A 16,763-nucleotide genomic window follows, 5' to 3' on the forward strand; every position below is an offset into this window, starting at 1 on the left:
GCCTAGCCCAGTTATCATCATAGATGCTTCATCCAGCAACTGATGGAAACAGATGCAAAGGCCCATAGCCAGATCTCAAGGAATTCTGCAGAAGAGGAGAAGGAAGGATTGTAGGACCCAGTAGTCTCAAGGGCACCATGAGACAAACCACAGAATCAACTAACCTGGGGCTCCTAGGGGCCCACAGACTGAACCAACAACCAGGGAACCTGCATGGGCCTGACCTAGGCACTCTGAATGTTACAGTTGTGCAACTTGGTCTTTGAAGACAGAGTTTCTGTCTGCCTAGTCTCACCACCCTTCAGTCCCAAATAAACACACTGGTTGACGGCTCAGGCTTATTGGCTAGCTCTTTCTTGATTATTAAACCATTCCTATTAATCCGTGCCTCTCCACAAGCTCTTGGCTTACCTGGTGATGCCTGGACCTCGTTTGCTTGGCAGTTACATGGCATCTCGCTGGCGTGTTCCTCTTCCCAGAATTCTCCTAGTCTGGTAACCCCGCCTATACTTCCTCTACCTGGCCATATGCTGCCTGTCCATTGGTCGAAACAGCTTTATTCATCAAACAATAAGAGAAACATATTCACAGCATACAGAAGGACATTCCCCATCAGGTCTTCGTGTGAGACTCCTATCAGCGAGAGCAAGGGCTGTCTCGGACTCTGTTGCCTGCTTTTGAGACCTTTTCGTCCTACTGGATTGCCTCATCCAGTCTGGACAGAAGAGGAGGTGCCCAGTTTCACTGCAACTTAATACCATGACTGGCTTACATCTGCCAGTACCTGAAGGGAAACAATGGAGGAGTGGACATGGTTGGGGGAGGGGAGAAGGGAGGAAGGAACTGGGAAGAGGAGAAACTTTGATTGGGATGTAAAAACAAAAACAAAAAACAACAAAAATATTTTTCTCCAGTTCCACTGTCCAATTTGGCAACTAGTGGAGGCTAATGATAACTGGAGATACACATGGCAGTCATTTTAAAAAAATTAAAATCTAGGGCTAATGAGATGGCTTAGTTAAGGGAACCTGTCTCCACCTAAGGCACATGGTAGAGAGAGTCAACTCTCATAATTGTCTTCTTGCTTCTACACACATGTCACGGTAGAGCACGGCTTTGATCCCAGCACTCGGGAGGCAGAGGCATGCAGATCTCTGTGAGTCTGAGACCAGCCTGGTCTACAGAGTGAGTTCCAGGACAGCCAGGACAGTTACCGAGAGAAACCCTGTCTTGAAAAATGCAAAACCAGAGCCAGGTGTTGGTGGCACACGCCTTTAATTCCAGCACTTGGGAGGCAGAGGCATGTGGATCTCTGAGTCCCAGGCCAGACAGGCACAGAGAAACCCTGTCTCAAAAAATTAAAAAAAAAGTTAAAAATAAAAAAAACCAAACAAACAAAAGCAGGATGCATTCTGTATTCAAAACAACTTTATTGTTTTTAGAACTATGAGTCACTTTACTGCACCGCACAGGACACTGCTAGCATTGCAGAGGAGCGTGCATTTTTCAGTGATACAACAAAACATGTCACAATCTAGTCAGCATCGATGAACCAGCAGATGATAGTTGTCTCTCTGCACAGGTGGGGATATCATAATGGATTACGTCAACCTATCACGCAGACAGCACAAGTTAGAGCATTACACGTATAATTTGTAGCCATAAAAATCAAAGTGCTTCTTACTGGAACTGCAGTTATCTTATAGGCAAAAATACATGGAAAAAATACTTAAGGTTTAGTCAAAGGCATATTTCTAAGGCAGGAATTCAGTGCGGACAAAGAAGCTCTCACCGCGGTTGGCACATTAGGGGAAGAAGGGACTAAAAGAGGGCCCCGTGCACAGTCACTGACAAGTGTCAGTTGCGATTTACAACAGCAGCAGCAGCAGCAGCACATACACACAAAAGCTATCAAGTTCAAGTATTGAAGGTAACACAGTAGGCAATACTGAGGACGATGCTTCAGATCTACATCTCTTTTTCAACAAGTTAGCTTTAAAAAGCCACAGAAACCAGCTAAAAGAAACCTAAATTTCTAACCAAAACACCTTTTAACTTTTTTAAACAGGTTTCAGGTTGCAAGCGTGGCAGCTATACAGCAGCCTGACTTTTGCTCATGCACACAGGAGCAAACTGAACCACGGATACATAAAAAGTAAATCCAGCTATTACAATTCACGAAAAAGCTGGGGGGGGGGAGAATAAAAAAACAAAAAACAATAGTTTGAAAAAAACCACTCACCAAAACAGAGAACACTACACCATTTAGCAATTCTGCTCAGGGTAAACACGAGCAACATTTTCTCACAGAGTATATACATTTCTATTATCAAAAAGAAATCAATTGGCTGAAAATCTGAAAAATTTCAAGTACTTTTTAGTTTTGCATGATCTGTGTAAGATACTGCACAAGGAAAACTTTGATTATATTGTCTCAAAGAACATCCAAATTTATGAAGAGAGGCCAATTCATTGCCTCAAATCTCAAACTTCTGATTCATTAAACATTTTTTTCCCGTCTGCTAGGGAATGGCAGATAAGCAGAAAGATTAGTTTCTCTCGAGATAAAACTGGAGGAGCCGAGTTGAAAGACCAAGCAGGTCGTCGTCGTCTTAAAGCAAGAGATAGCTTTCTCCTCCCTCGTTTTGTTGCAGTGTAGGATTCGTGCTGTAAATGTTCTTACTCAGTTTCTGAAAGCAGACCCCGCTCCCCCCACCCCGCCCCCAATCAGTGTATATTCTCAAGTTCTTCAGCGTGCATGAGCAGGTGACTAGGTGAAGGAACCAACGAGACAGAATACATGTAATGACCTGTGCCCTTTTTTTTTTAATCCCTGTTACATGAATGACACAAGAGTTTAAGATTTGCTGTGCTAGGAAAAATCCAACTGAAGATTTCCCTGAATGCCTGCAAGTGAGATGAGCCAGACATGAAAAGACACATACTGTATCATTATAATTAATGCAAGGGACTAACGAGGGCCAGATGTGGACAGGAAGAATTGTGACAGACATGAGCTTGGGAGAGAGGAAAATGGAGAGTTAATTTTCAATGGGTTGAGCATGGAAGGAAGGAACATTTTATGGTGTACATATAACTTATGTCAAAAATAGTTCTAAAGTAAAAAGCATAAAGTTGATTCACTGGCAGGGACTTTGCCTTATCCCGTGACTTGAAAGAAATTTCTATGTAGAAGCTCATTATAAAACATTCTAAACAACAAGGACTTTGTTTTACAATGTGTTACACAGAGCCAATTAAGAATCCTTATCACTATAAACAAATAAAAGGCTAAATAAAGCTCTAAAGAGAAATTCTATGAGGAGTCATGGATTTAAAGCCTTTAGATGACCTGGCGATCTAAAAATAGATTTAAGTATGTGGGTGCTAGGCACCTTATTAGTTATTAATAAATATTTTGCAGTAGGATTTGTAGTTTCCTTCTAGTTCAGGGTGACAGAAAGATCATATTGGATAAGGGAGTGTAGGCAGATAAAGAACTTGTTATAACTCAACCATCCTGACTTTTAAATAGATAAGGAATTTAAAAAAAAACCAAATGAGATATGCAAATGAAAAGCACATGGAAATGCCACTTCACCAGGATGACTAAGGTTTTTTATTTTATTTTATGTATTTATTTATTTTGGTTTTACGAGACAGGGTTTCTCTGTATTGTTTTGGAGGCTGTCGGACCAGCCTGGCCTCGAACTCACAGAGATCCGCCTTCCACTGCCTCCCAAGTGCTGGGATTAAAGGTGTGCACCACCACTGCCTGGCTTAAGGTTTTTTTAAAGATTGGCAGGGATGTGAAGAAAATGGAACACCCACATACCAGTGGCCAGAATATAAAACAATGTGGTCACATTATAAAGCAATTTGGCAGTTTCCTAAAAAGTTAAGCAAAAATTTACAGAAACTCTACCTATAGATGCCTACCAAAGAAACAATGTCTACACACTTACACATTATATTCACAGTGTTGTTCCTAGCAGCCAACCACCCAGGGAGAAAGAAGAGACTGCCCTCTCACTGGTGAATGCATGAAGTATCCACATGATAGACTATCATTTAACAACAAACAATACCAACAAATAACATTTTGATAGAAAGAAATCACATAAGCTACAGCATGCACAAACTCAACATGATGTTACTGGAGAAACAAAGACCAATATAAAATGACTAGAAAAGGCCGTTTTGTAAATATGAAGTAGGTTAGTGATTACCTGGGATCAGAGATGAAAGTGGGAATTAGGTATAAATGGATGTATCCAATAGGTACTCTTATTTGGGCAATGTTCTGTAAAAAGGATTATGGTAATGAATGCACACTTCAGTAGAAGTGACAAAAGCTCACTGAATTGCGCATCTCTGTTTTTAAGCATATGTGTTCTATATTTTAATGGTGCTTAAAAATGTTTTGTTTCTAATCCCCAACTGAGATTGGGATAAAAATAGCCTCTTGTAGAACACGCTGGGACAGATGTCTTTCTCAAGAGTTTTATATATTTCATTAATTATTTCAACAAAATATATCATTTCTGAAAATTGTTAAGCCCATACGAGTGATCCTTATATGCCAGGTTCCTTTGATGTTAGGAATGTGTTCACTTGGTTCATTTTCCAGCAGGTATACTGATCAACTTATCACAAAGTAATGCTTTTCTTTTAGACTTTGGGATAAGGAGGAAGGAGCCACCAAGAAGAAATCAAAAACATTAATTACACCCAGAGGTAGCATTTCAAACCTAAGCACATCAACAAATGTTCTGGGGTCTCAGGTCAGCATTGGAGAACCTTTATACCTGTAAAACCAGAGTACTGGTTTAGTTCTCTCTCTCTAGGAATTGCCTCAAAAGCTCTCTGGATTCTCAATCTACTGAGGCAAAACTCAAAAGATGCAGAGACTGAGGTGATTTGTGCAAATTTGAACATTCCCTGAAAGCAAACTTCAATGAGCTTTCCCTGACTTGTTCTGTTTATTACATTCTAGATACCCTACATCAAACATTCCATAGTCTCACTAGGCTAGAAGTCCGCTATCCTAAAAAGAATATGCATCTACCAGACATAAAAATTCCGACAAAGCAAACATGTTCAAACTATTTTCTGGAGTTATCAGAATTATCCAACTAAAAAGAAAACCTAGAAATCACTAATGTAATCTCTTCACTCTACAAGTAAAGAAACTAAAATTCAGACTTGTTTAGAATGACACAGTGGCTGACTGGCCATCAGGGATAAGAGCCTAGATTATTAGAGTTCAGTCATGCTCTTTTCCATTATATTACATGGTCATGGAAGGCAAGCCAAAGAGAGAAAAATCCTTGAAGAAAGAAAGAGTCTTTCAAACTTAAGTTTGGCTTTTCGAAATCATTTCACTTTACATGCTTTCTCCATGTCAGAGTAACTTTACCAACTCTAATCAAAACTGACTACCCTCAAGGAGAGAGACCAAAGGGAGAAAAGGCTATTCCTTGTTAACCCACTGAAGTTGAAGCTTCTAATCAATGCTGTGGGTAGTTTACATGTCAAGTTTTAAAATAAGGGCACTCTCGGAATCAGTCTTCCCTCCATTCACTACTATCCCGCAGAATTACTCAGTACACTGATGTTTATGAATGGCTGCCCGGCTTTTAAATTTCTTACCACATTTTTTACACTTGTGCGAAGTATGGGTTTTTACATGTTCAACGAGAATCGTGCTCCGAGTGAAGGTTGCTCCACAATAATCACATTTGTAGGGTTTCTCTCCAGTGTGACTTCGCATATGCAAATTAAGAGATGAACTCTGTCTGAAAGTTTTCCCACATTCTTCGCATTTGTACGGTTTTGCACCAGTGTGACATCTCAAATGGCGACCAAGGCGGGAATGAGTAGGGAAGGCTTTATCACAGTGGGTACATTTGTAGGGCTTTTCTCCGGCATGAAGTCTTTGATGATAGATGATCGTACTAAAAAGGCTAAAAGACGATCCACAATCCTTACACACGTACGGCTTTTCTCCAGTGTGGGTTCTCTGGTGTCGGGTGAGGCAGGAATTCTGCCTAAAGGCCTTCCCACAATCGTTACACTTGTAGGGCTTCTCTCCAGTGTGTATCCTCTGGTGCTTTGAGAGGGAGGAGCTATGAGTGAAGGATTTCCCACACTCGTTACACTTGTATGGTTTCTCTCCGGTGTGAATTCTCTGATGTTGGTAAAATGACGAGCAGTCGCTGAAGGACCTCCCGCAGTGTTTGCACTCATAGGGCTTTTCCCCGGTATGGGTTCTTTGATGCTTATCGAAGGCCTGCCCGTCGGTGAAACTTTTATCACACTCGTCGCACTTGTAAGACTTCCCCTTCTTGTCAGTTCGCTTGCGTGGTTTAGGCGATGGGCCGGCTGTGTGAGCTTTCCTACATTCGATGCACACGGAGCGCTGTGAGCTAGAGCCGAGGGCTTTCCCACATTTCCTACACTTACTGGGCTCTTCAGCTTCAGGCGCTTTGTCTTTATTTGAGGTTTCACCTTGAATTAAACTCTTCCGGCACTTTTCACACTGGGAGCTCTTGCTACAGTACCACGAGCTTTGGGTAAAGGCTACCCCACACTTGGTACACTTCTGGGTCTTACTCAACGAGCCGATTCTCGGATTTCGCTTGTGTGCGGTTAGGGACGAAGAGTGGCGGGAGTCCTTCTCGTTCCCACTGCCTTTCCTTGACTTTTCCGCGCTGTGTTCTTTGCGGCTCACGAGGTATGAGTGAAAGCTGAAGGGTTTCTTGCCATCCTTAGACCTGGGAGACTTCGTTAAGGAGGCTCTCCGATGTTTCGCTGCGTCTGAAGTTTGCTTGGAGTTCTTTCCGGAGGGAGTCTCCTTTGAGCCAGAGTCTTTCCTCTCGTGGCTACTCTGCTTGCTGTGACCTTTCTTGGATTTGCCGTGCCGTTTCTGGAATTCTGCCTTCAAGCCGTAGCCGTTGTCGCTGAAGCAGTGTTCTACGGTTTTCTCCAAAGTGAAGTCTTCCAAGAAAGCATCCAGTTCACTTCCAGACTCACCCTCTAAAAAAGAGATAACAAAGCCACGTATTTCCCATTTTGCAGTAAAGGAAGCTGCTGCATTTGGGACTGACCCAGGAAGACAGTAATAGTGTTAAGAGATATGGCTTGACTATCAATTACAGCTTTCTTAAACAGGCAAAAGACAAGCAATATAGGAAAGCAAGATGAACACAGAGGCTAGGAAAAATATTGTGGGAAGTAAAAAGTTTATGCTCTATGTGAAGAAAGTTGCAGGTTTCCACGCTTTCCAATTTCTGTACCTGGGCAAACCTATTTACTCTCTCTGCACCCAAACCTCATCTTTGTATACTTACCAGATGTCCAACTCCACAATAAGCACCTTATTTGCATTGTTTCACTGATCCTCACAACAACCTGATGAAATACAACTTGTACTTTATTTTATAGGCATCACAATGGGACACACAGAGTGTCAGAAGCTTGCCTAAAGTCACATGTAGTGTAACTGGTAAAAGCCAGAATTTTAAATACATTTTATTTTTATTTTGTACAAGTGTTCTGCTTGTATGTATGTCTGTACACTCCATGTGTGCTGTGCTAGTGGAGTCCAGAATACTGGAGTTACACAGGGCTGTGAGCTTTCGTGTGGGTGCTGGGAACCCAGGTCCTTTGGAAGGACAGTCAGTCCTCTTAACTGCTGGGCCATCCATCGCTCCAGACCCTAAAGCCATATTTTAATTTGACACCACAGCCCATCTGTTTGATCCCTATATTATACAGCCACTCCTCAAAGCAGACAAATAGCATTATTTATTTATTTATTTATTTATTTTGGTTTTTCGAGACAGGGTTTCCTCTGTATTGTTTTGGAGGCTGTCCTGGAATTGGCTCTGTAGACCAGGCGGGCCTCCAACTCAGAGATCCACCTGCCTCTGTCTCCCAAGTGCTGGGATTAAAGGCGTGTGCCACCAACGCCCAGAAAATAGCATTAATTTTATAGAAAAAAAATCCCAATCACTTCACCAACATGCAGCATCACCCATGACAAGTTTTTTAAACATTACCATGATCTGGCCCTATCAATCCTGAAGACCTGAAGACAATATTTTTTAATTATTTTATTTTTCATTTTAAGTGCACTGGTGCTTTTATCTGTAAGTGTGTTTGTGTGAAGGTGTCGGGAACTCCCGGAGTTGCAATTACAGACAGTTGTGAGCTGCCATGTGGGTGCTGGGAATTGAACCCAGGTCCTCTGGAAGAGCAGCCAGTGCTCCTAACCACTGAGCCATCTCTCCAGCCCTCCTGAAGACATTTTAATCAGGCATCTATTTATTGCTCTTCCTAGATCACTGCCCCTTTAATCCTATTCTTTGAATCTTAAAACCTAATACCTGAACCGCAGTGCCCCAATGCATTAATAAATCTGACGGGTTCAAGGGTTCAAAGTCCAGTAATTAACACGGAGCTTTCTCCCAGACTATATATTGTGTTTTTTCTTAGAACTTTGAATAAATTTATTAAGTATATTATTCACTCTGGCTTTTCCCGTTATTCAGGGTTTCTCTTTGTAGTAGTCCTAACTGTCCTGGAACTCTGTAGGCCAGGAACCCAGAGATCCGCCTGCCTCTGCCTCCCCAGGTGCTGGGATTAAAAGCTTGTGCCACCACCGTCCCATTCACTCTTTACTTAAAAAAAAAATACAGGTCTTTCATTGAAGCTAGTCTGGCTGGGCAACAGCAGCCTAAAGTCTCCAGTATCTTTTGCAAGGCTGTGGCGACAGGCACAAAGTCCATGCTTAGCTTTTACACATGGGTCCTGGAGATTCTAACCTGGGTCTCCATGTTTGCATAACAAGCATTTTACCCATTAAGACATCTATCTCCCCAGCCCCATCCTGATTTTTAATCATAAAAAAAAAAATCACATAATCAGTTGGGTAGTGGTGGTGAATCTTAGCACTGGGGAGGTAGAGGCAGGCAGATCTCTGAGTTCAAGGTCAGCCTGGTGTACAGAGTCAGTTCCAGGACAGTCACAGCTACACAGAGAAACCCTGTGTCAAAAACCAAATAAAGATACTAATTTATGTAATGGCATTTTTATATTTAAACTATGTATTAAATATACTTTTTTTTTTTTTTTTTTTGGTTTTACGAGACAGGGTTTCTCTGTTTTGGAGGCTGTCGGTCCAGCCTCTGCCTCCCGAGTGCTAGGATTAAAGGCGTGCGCCACCAACGCCCGGCAAATATAGTTACTTTTAAATTTTAGGAAGATACAAAGAAAAAAAAAGCCCTAATCCCTTGAAGGCTAACATAATAAAAACTAACATAAGCATTAACATAAATGTTTTCAAGATGTTAAAAAAATCCATAAATATTTAACCTATGTATTTAGACAGGTGAGTACTTTATTTACAAAATAATGGAATTATTATACACGTTTGCTGGCTCAATTCCTACTTACCTTTTGAGATTAAGTTCAAATGGTAATTAAGTTAAAACACCCCAAGTGAAAAATGTATACAATACACACCCACGACACTCTGGGGCTTCGAGCATGAGGTGACACGATTGTGATCATGCTGGGTGACGCTGCTGCCCAGGCTTGCAAAAGAGCAGCAGATCACACGCTGCTAGTCAAGTACAGTTTCCACTGAAAATGTATCTTTTTTTTTTTTTTTGCATTATTAAAGTAAAAAGAGAATTCCATAACAAACCACCGTGAGTCTGGCCGGTAACCCCATGGACTTCCAGTTTCCTTTATGTGCCTTTCTCATGGACCTGCATCGTGTTGCTAGCACGCTTGCTCTGATAATTGGTCTTTTGAGTGGCCGTAATAACATAACTTCTTGGCCTGGCGTGGTCGTGCACGCCTTTAATCCCAGCACTGGGGGGGGCAGAGGCAGGCGGATCTCTGTGAGTTTGAGGCCAGCCTGGTCTACAAGAGCGAATTCCAGGACAGCCTCCAAAACAATACAGAGAAACCCTGTCTCGAAAAACCAAAAAGCCAAAAACAAAAAAACGTAACTTCTCGGATCTCCTGTGGGGGAGACTGTCCGCCAGCCCCCGATGCGGTGTTCACATCAGGGCGGCTGTCACACACCCTCTCGCTGTCAGCAGTGAGGTACACAGATGCTCCAGGACCATTTCTGGGAGACATGGAACCCCTCTGGTGTGACTGATGCCCCAGGACTCCTCTGGCCTTGCCTAAACCCGACAAACATCTTCAGGTAAAGATCCTTCCTCCCCATCTTCCCTTCTGCTTCCTCAATCAGAGGCGGCGCCTGCCCTGTGCTCTCCCTAGTAATTCATACTCCTTTCTCCATTTTTCTTCCCTTGAGTTCTCCCAATGAATCTCCAGAGTCATATCGTAGCATCTGCTTTTTGGAGGAAACCCCCTCCAACCAACAGTGTCCCCATTAAAATGAACATTCCAGGAAGATGAAGGCTCTCTTTTAATCAGTCAACTTTCTATTCTAGCATTAGGTCCACTCAGCATTTCAAAGTTTTTTTTTCCCCTCATGGTTTTCATTTCCTTCTTACCTTTTTTACCAACTCACCTGCTCTGGGACCTTTTGAGATTTCTTTTTCCAGTGCCCTCGGCAACTTAACCCACTTCAGCTGAGAAATCAAATCAACTTTGGAAACGGGAAAGCCTGTTGGGAGAAAAGAATAGAAAATGATTGTTTACATGCAGAACAAAGGGGACTTAGCATCTATGGTTAGCCTGTTTATCTAAGGAAGACAAAGACGCGGTCAAATACAGAGGAGGAATCCAAGGAGGAAGGGTACTGAGAATTGCCGGGTGGGCATTGGTGGCGCACGCCTTTAATCCCAGCACTCGGGTGGCAGAGGCAGGCGGATCTCTGTGAGTTCTCGAGGTCAGCCTGGTCTACAGAGCAAGTTCCAGGACAGAGAAACCCTGTCTCAAAAAAAAAAAAAAAAAAAAAGATACTGAGAACAACAAAATGATGTCCCATGTTTCCAATGCAATGAAGGAAAAACATTTTTTTAGAAGGAAATCTCACAGACAGTCCACTTCCAGGAATAGTCAGGGCAGGTTCTGGGTGCCCAGCAGATATGGCTAAAACCGTCACACGTCCTTTTATCTTTTGGATAAGATAACAGGATGAAGCAGCTGCCCTCCTAGATGCTAGATCACGGAGAGAAGATGTCTTACCCAAAAATTCTAGGTTGTGCAAGTTTTCCAGTAGCACTTCCTTAAACAGCTCCCTTTGAGACGGCTCCAGCAACTTCCACTCTCCTCTGGTAAAGTTCACAGACACATCCTCAAACGTTACAGGTTCCTACGAGACCAAAATGCAGCATCTTTGCATGGTACCAGTTCCCAGCAGACCTCAAGGATTCAGAGACGTGGCTAGGATATAAGGAGTCTGAATGTATCCAAGGTGTGTGTGTGTGTGTGTGTGTGTGTGTGTGTGTGTGTGTCTGTCTTTTACTAGGAATTAAACTCAGGGCCTGGTGCATGCCAGGTAAATGCTCCATCATACTGAGCTACATCCTCGACCTCTTTTTACTTTTTTATTTCAAGATGGTTTCTCACTAAGTTGCTGAAGCAAGTTCTGAACTTGAGTTCCTCCTGCCTCAGCCTCCCAAGTAGCTGGAATTATAATAGGCTCATACGGCTCATACCCAACCATGCCTGGTAAATTTTTTAAAAATATATTTATTATTTTTATGTGCATGAATGTTCTGCCTGTGTGTATGTATATATGCTGCATGTATGACTTGTGCTTCTGAAGGCCAGGAGAGGGTGTGGGATCCCCTAGTACTGGAGTGGAGGACAGTTGTAACCTGACAGGTAGGCGCTGGGAACTGAACTGGGGTCCTTTGCAAGAACAGCCAGTGCTCTTAACTGCTAAGCCATTCTCTCCAGTCCAGGCTTGGAAAGTTTTCTTTTTAAGCTTCTAAGTATGTCTGAGTCCAAACAACTATTATTAGAAACACAGAGCAAGGGAACTACACAGTTCTGATTCTTCGCACTTAAGAACCTAGCATTAAATATTGATTTACAAGACTTCTCTAAATTCCAGTTAACCCTAACACATTAACTCCTAATAGTAAAAGGAAAGTCATAAATAGGGGTATGAATTGGCATTCCCCATCCTCACATCTGTAGACTATAAGCTAACTACAGGTAATAGTTAAATGCATTAATAGCAGCTGCCACGTGAAGTACTGATGCTTCTTATTACCCAGGGCCCGGTTTTTCTCTTCAGCCCAGGCTGGGCTCAAACTCATACAGGATCCTCCTGCTTTCGCGCCTCTAGCACTGGATTACAGGTGTGCACTGGCTGTAGCAAGGTTTCAAAATATGCACTCAAACAATCTCTGGATCAGGAATAAACTCATGCTTACAATTATGCCACATTCCCAACAAGTATACTAATTCATTAAAATCACTTTTTTTTCTTTTTTTCCCCTTTTGAGAATTGCTTGGAACCCACAGTGGCTTCAAACCAGCCATCTTGACACAGTTTTCTGAGTTCTGGGGTTACAGGTGCATCCTCCCTCTTTTCTATACGATAGATGTATAGCTTCCTCTGTGAGAGATGTAGGCAACGGCGTCTCTTAGCACTGGGATTAGCAGCTTGTCAGTGTCATAGCATGTAGCCAACCAGGGCCCTGCAACTTCAAACAACACAAATACATTCTCTCATAGCTCTGGAAGCCAGAAACAGGAGATCAAGAACTAGCAGGGGTGAGCCCTCTTGAGCCTCGGGGAGGGAGGAAGCTGCCTCTTCCAGCTTCCAGTGGCTGCCGGCATTCCTTGACCTTCCCTGGCTTGTGGCCCAGTCACTCCAAATTGCCTCCCTCTCTGTATCATCCTGTGTTCACATTCTCTCTGCTTCTCTAATAAGTGCATTTATGACAGCTGTTAGGGCCTGCCTGTAGAACCCAGGATCAACTCCCCATCTTCCCAATTTATTATTATTATTATTATTATTATATTTCAAGACACGGTTCCTCTGGATGTCCTGGAAGTCACCACTCAGTTCAACGGGAGCCTTGAACTCAGAGATCTGCCTGCCTCTGCCTCCCTAGTGCTGGACTGATTAAAGGTGTGAACCACCACTGTCCAGCCACTTTCCAATTCTAGTACCACCTATTCTTCATTTTTAAACCCATAGCTTAACTACACTTGCAATGAATGATTTTTCTTCAAGTAAATAATATGCACAAGTTCCAGGAACCAGGAAGATCTACTCCTGGTGCTCGCTAATGTCGTACTGTAGAACTACCACTTGTTACTGTTATTTTCTTCCTAACTAGTCATTACTAGTGCTGGAAACTTAACTGATCTGTAACCGGTTGCTTTCCCCAGCTACTGATACATTCCAGTCTTTCTCAGTTGATACCAAGGCTTTCCACAGATAGTCGGTAACACTGTAATAATATGCTGTTGCCTCTCACACTCGGAACACTTACACTTCATTTCTGTCTTACTCACTTGGTTGACTGCCGTGTTCAGGAAATGCTGATGTTTTTGCATATGTTGTGAGCCCTGCCTTTTTTTCAATCTCCTGATTTTCTACCCAGGTGGAGATGTTCTTTACCATATTGGGGAATTACAATTCTATTTCTACCTGACTCACTCTGTCAAGGGCAACTTTTGGGTTTTAGCAAATGCTTCCCTTCCAAAAAGCATTTTGGGGGCGGGTGTGGTTCACAGGTATGCTACAGGATGCCGGTAGAGGTCAGAGGACAACCAACTGGAGTTGGTTCTCTCCTAGCAAGTAGGTCCTGGGGACTGGATTCAGGTCGTCAGTCTCAGCTGCGAGAGCCTCCACTCAGCTCTCTCACTGGCCTTGAACACTTTTGCTTAGCATCAGAAGTTATGCTACCGTCCGTGAATCCAAATAGACAGTGAGTAAAACAGAGACCTACAAGTTGTCTTGGCTGGTTTCGCATCTTTACGTTCCTCTCCAAGAGCGGTTGCACCACCTGAAGAATGAAAACCAGTGAATGGAAACTTACACGTGGCTCCGTGCAGGGAGGAACAGTCACCATCTCCTCTTCTCCCAAATCCTCCACTTTGCAAACAGCAGGGTCTTCAGTGCTACGATCTGGGGGAGGGAAGAGCCAATCTGGTCTTTCAGCTCCATGCTTTGTGCAGAATCAGAACTCACCACAAACCTCTGATTTGCTAGAATGCCTCACAGGAAGCGTTTACTGCCTAGTTACTATAAGGGTATTGGAAAGGATACTGATGAAGAGCCAGGAGAAAAAGTTGCCCAGGGAAATGCTATAAGGAAAAGGCTCAGCACTCCTAAACTTACACAGCCTGGATACACCCAGAGATAAACTCCTTGCATGCCCTCTTCAGGTACACCACCTTCCAGGAGTCCCCATGTGTCCAGTGTTGGGTAAGGCCGTACCATCATGTAGGCATGTCTAATGAGATCATTGGCGATCATCTCAGCTCTCAGCCCCTCTCCTCTCTGGAGGCGGGGCCTGTGAGTTCCATCCTTCTATAGCTGCACTGGAGATCTGCCTCCATGGGTGGTTACTTCTGGACATTCCAAATATCACCTCATTAAATTCAGGCATGGCTAACAAGGGGCCTACAGTAAATGACAAGATGATTGTCTTTCGCCTTTACATGTGTTGAGACTTCTAGGTCAGGTTTCAGAAACCAAGGAGCAAAGGACAAACATTTCAATAAGGCATTTGTTGCTCTAGTCACCTGGGAAACGACAAGGGCTATAAGGGGCTGCAGGCCAAGGAGGGGATGAAAACTCAAATATATATTTCATAACATCACAGTGTTTCAGGGCCCTCTGGAGGAGAGTTCAGAAATCAATTGTTCCTTTTCTTTAAAACAGAGAACCAGAGATAGTTTTTTTTTTTTTTTGTATTAGAAAACAGGCTTTCTCCCACTATTTCGTCAAAAGATCTTTCCAGTTCTTGAGTCCACATAAACTGAGTTCCTTCCTTCCACAAACCCTTAGCTGTAAAATACTTACTTCATACAACAGTTTAAAAATATTTCTAATTCATGAGATACGTCAAGGTAAACCAGCTCTGCTCATCACAGCTGTTTATTGGACTCACGGATGTTACTTACAGCTTTGTTTATTGAACAAAGACACTAAGCTGCCTAAAAATCCAACTGTGTCTCTGGGATGGCCAGCTGATTCTTCAGGATTCTAGCTTAGAAGCAAGAAAACTCCAGTGTGGGCTCACTACGGTCTCGGGACCCCTGGAGGAGCCTAAATTCAGTGACTAAACAATACTGAACATCCTTAGATGAAGATTCATTTTCAAGTAAGGGGAAATAATTTTCCCAAATCACACTCTACCATATTATAACAAGAACTATACGCAGTTTTATTGACTGATAATTGGGGGGATTATATAAAAGATGATCAGTTTAAGAAAACTGTTCTTTCTTACAGCTTACGGCTAGCAATGGATTCTTCATCGTAGGAGCCTCCACAGAGGCCAGAAATTTGGTGAAACAGTGATGGACAGAATGGATTCTACCATGAGCTCTAAGATGACTAGGAGGAAGTAGTTTATCGCCACCAATTCAGTTTGTGGTCACAGTGGTAACTGGGTTGCCTAAAATGTGGGCTGCCTGACTCCTCTCTGATTTGTTTATCACTACAGCATGTTAATTTTTCAAAATTATGGCCTCTAAGAAGATACCTGACAATGCAGAATTGATTATAAGTAGTCTGTAAAATCAAATGTTTTCCTTAAATCAGTGGTTCTCAACCTAAGGCTGGGACCCTTTAATACAGCTCCTCGACTTGTGTTGACCCCAACCATAAAAATTATTTTCGTTGCTATGTCATAACTGTAACTTTGCTACTGTTCTGAATCATGATGTAAATATCTAGCATGCAGGATATATGACATGCGACCCCTACTAAAGGACTATTTGACCCCCCAAAGGGGTCTTCACCCACAGGCTGAGAACCACTACCTTAAATGCTCCCTCATCTTTGAATATGTAATTTTAATTCTTAATTTTCAACCTCAGCAATGTTGCTTCCTGTGAGAGGTTTGCTTCAAACCGTAGGGGATTCCCCTTACCCTCCAACCTGCAACTCTCACCTTCCCTTTCTTCAAGGGTTTGGTTCAAATCTTCCACCAGGCTCACTGCCGCCACACTACTCTCGGGATGCTGAGACGTCACCCAAATCCTCATCTCTCCGGGCAAAACCCTCAGGAACTGCTCAAACACTAACAGCTCTAAGATCTCCTCTTTGGTGCGAATGTCTGGTCTCAGCCACTGCTTGCAGAGTTCCCAGAGGTGACTCAGGGTTTTTCTGGGTCCTTCTTCTTGTGAGTAACAAAACCACCTGAACTTCTGCCTGAAAGAATCTAGGTCATCCGCACATCCCCTTAGGAGCCTTTCTTGGGCCCTAGAAGCATCCTCTCTGGGGACCCTGCTCTGTTCACTTGAAGCCATAGCTGGGGGGTCTGAGGACATGGCCGCCACCGTGTTCGAGGGCACTAAAGCCTGCATTGTGTCAGCAGCAGGAATCCAGTCCTCTTTAGACTATCTGAGGATGCGTGATCTGCCAACAGGTACTGTCTATGCACAGCAAACTACCAAGGCCTCCAGGAATCCAATTTACAGTCTTGAAGGAACTGTCAAGAAGAAACAGAAGATGTTAAATGAGTAAACATATAGTTAATTCTGAAGACAATGGCTTTTATCACCCACGTATGCAACACCCCCCAACACCCATACCTGTACGCTCAGGGGCACAGGAAGCTTCTGCTCAACCAATC

General features: G+C 43.0%; 1 protein-coding gene across 6 annotated transcripts in view; it reads right to left on the reverse strand.

The window, feature by feature from the left end:
- Nucleotides 1–1,413: 1,413 nt before the first annotated feature.
- Znf483 (zinc finger protein 483) overlaps nucleotides 1,414–16,763 on the reverse strand; it is a 51,614-nt gene continuing 36,264 nt past the window's right edge. For all 6 annotated transcript variants that reach the window (XM_040737860.1, XM_021235932.2, XM_021235933.2 and 3 more), the window contains exons 2-6: nucleotides 16,080–16,619; nucleotides 13,995–14,083; nucleotides 11,176–11,302; nucleotides 10,556–10,651; nucleotides 1,414–7,038 (exon numbers count right to left, since the gene is read on the reverse strand). In XM_040737860.1, the coding sequence (XP_040593794.1) occupies nucleotides 5,600–7,038; nucleotides 10,556–10,651; nucleotides 11,176–11,302; nucleotides 13,995–14,083; nucleotides 16,080–16,494 (2,166 nt within the window). In that variant the 5' untranslated portion in view covers nucleotides 16,495–16,619 and the 3' untranslated portion in view covers nucleotides 1,414–5,599. The remainder of the gene's footprint in view (nucleotides 7,039–10,555; nucleotides 10,652–11,175; nucleotides 11,303–13,994; nucleotides 14,084–16,079; nucleotides 16,620–16,763) is intronic.

The sequence above is a fragment of the Mesocricetus auratus genome, unplaced genomic scaffold (genome assembly GCF_017639785.1).
Source record: "Mesocricetus auratus isolate SY011 unplaced genomic scaffold, BCM_Maur_2.0 Super-Scaffold_6730, whole genome shotgun sequence".
In the NCBI taxonomy this organism is placed as follows: Eukaryota; Metazoa; Chordata; class Mammalia; order Rodentia; family Cricetidae; genus Mesocricetus; species Mesocricetus auratus.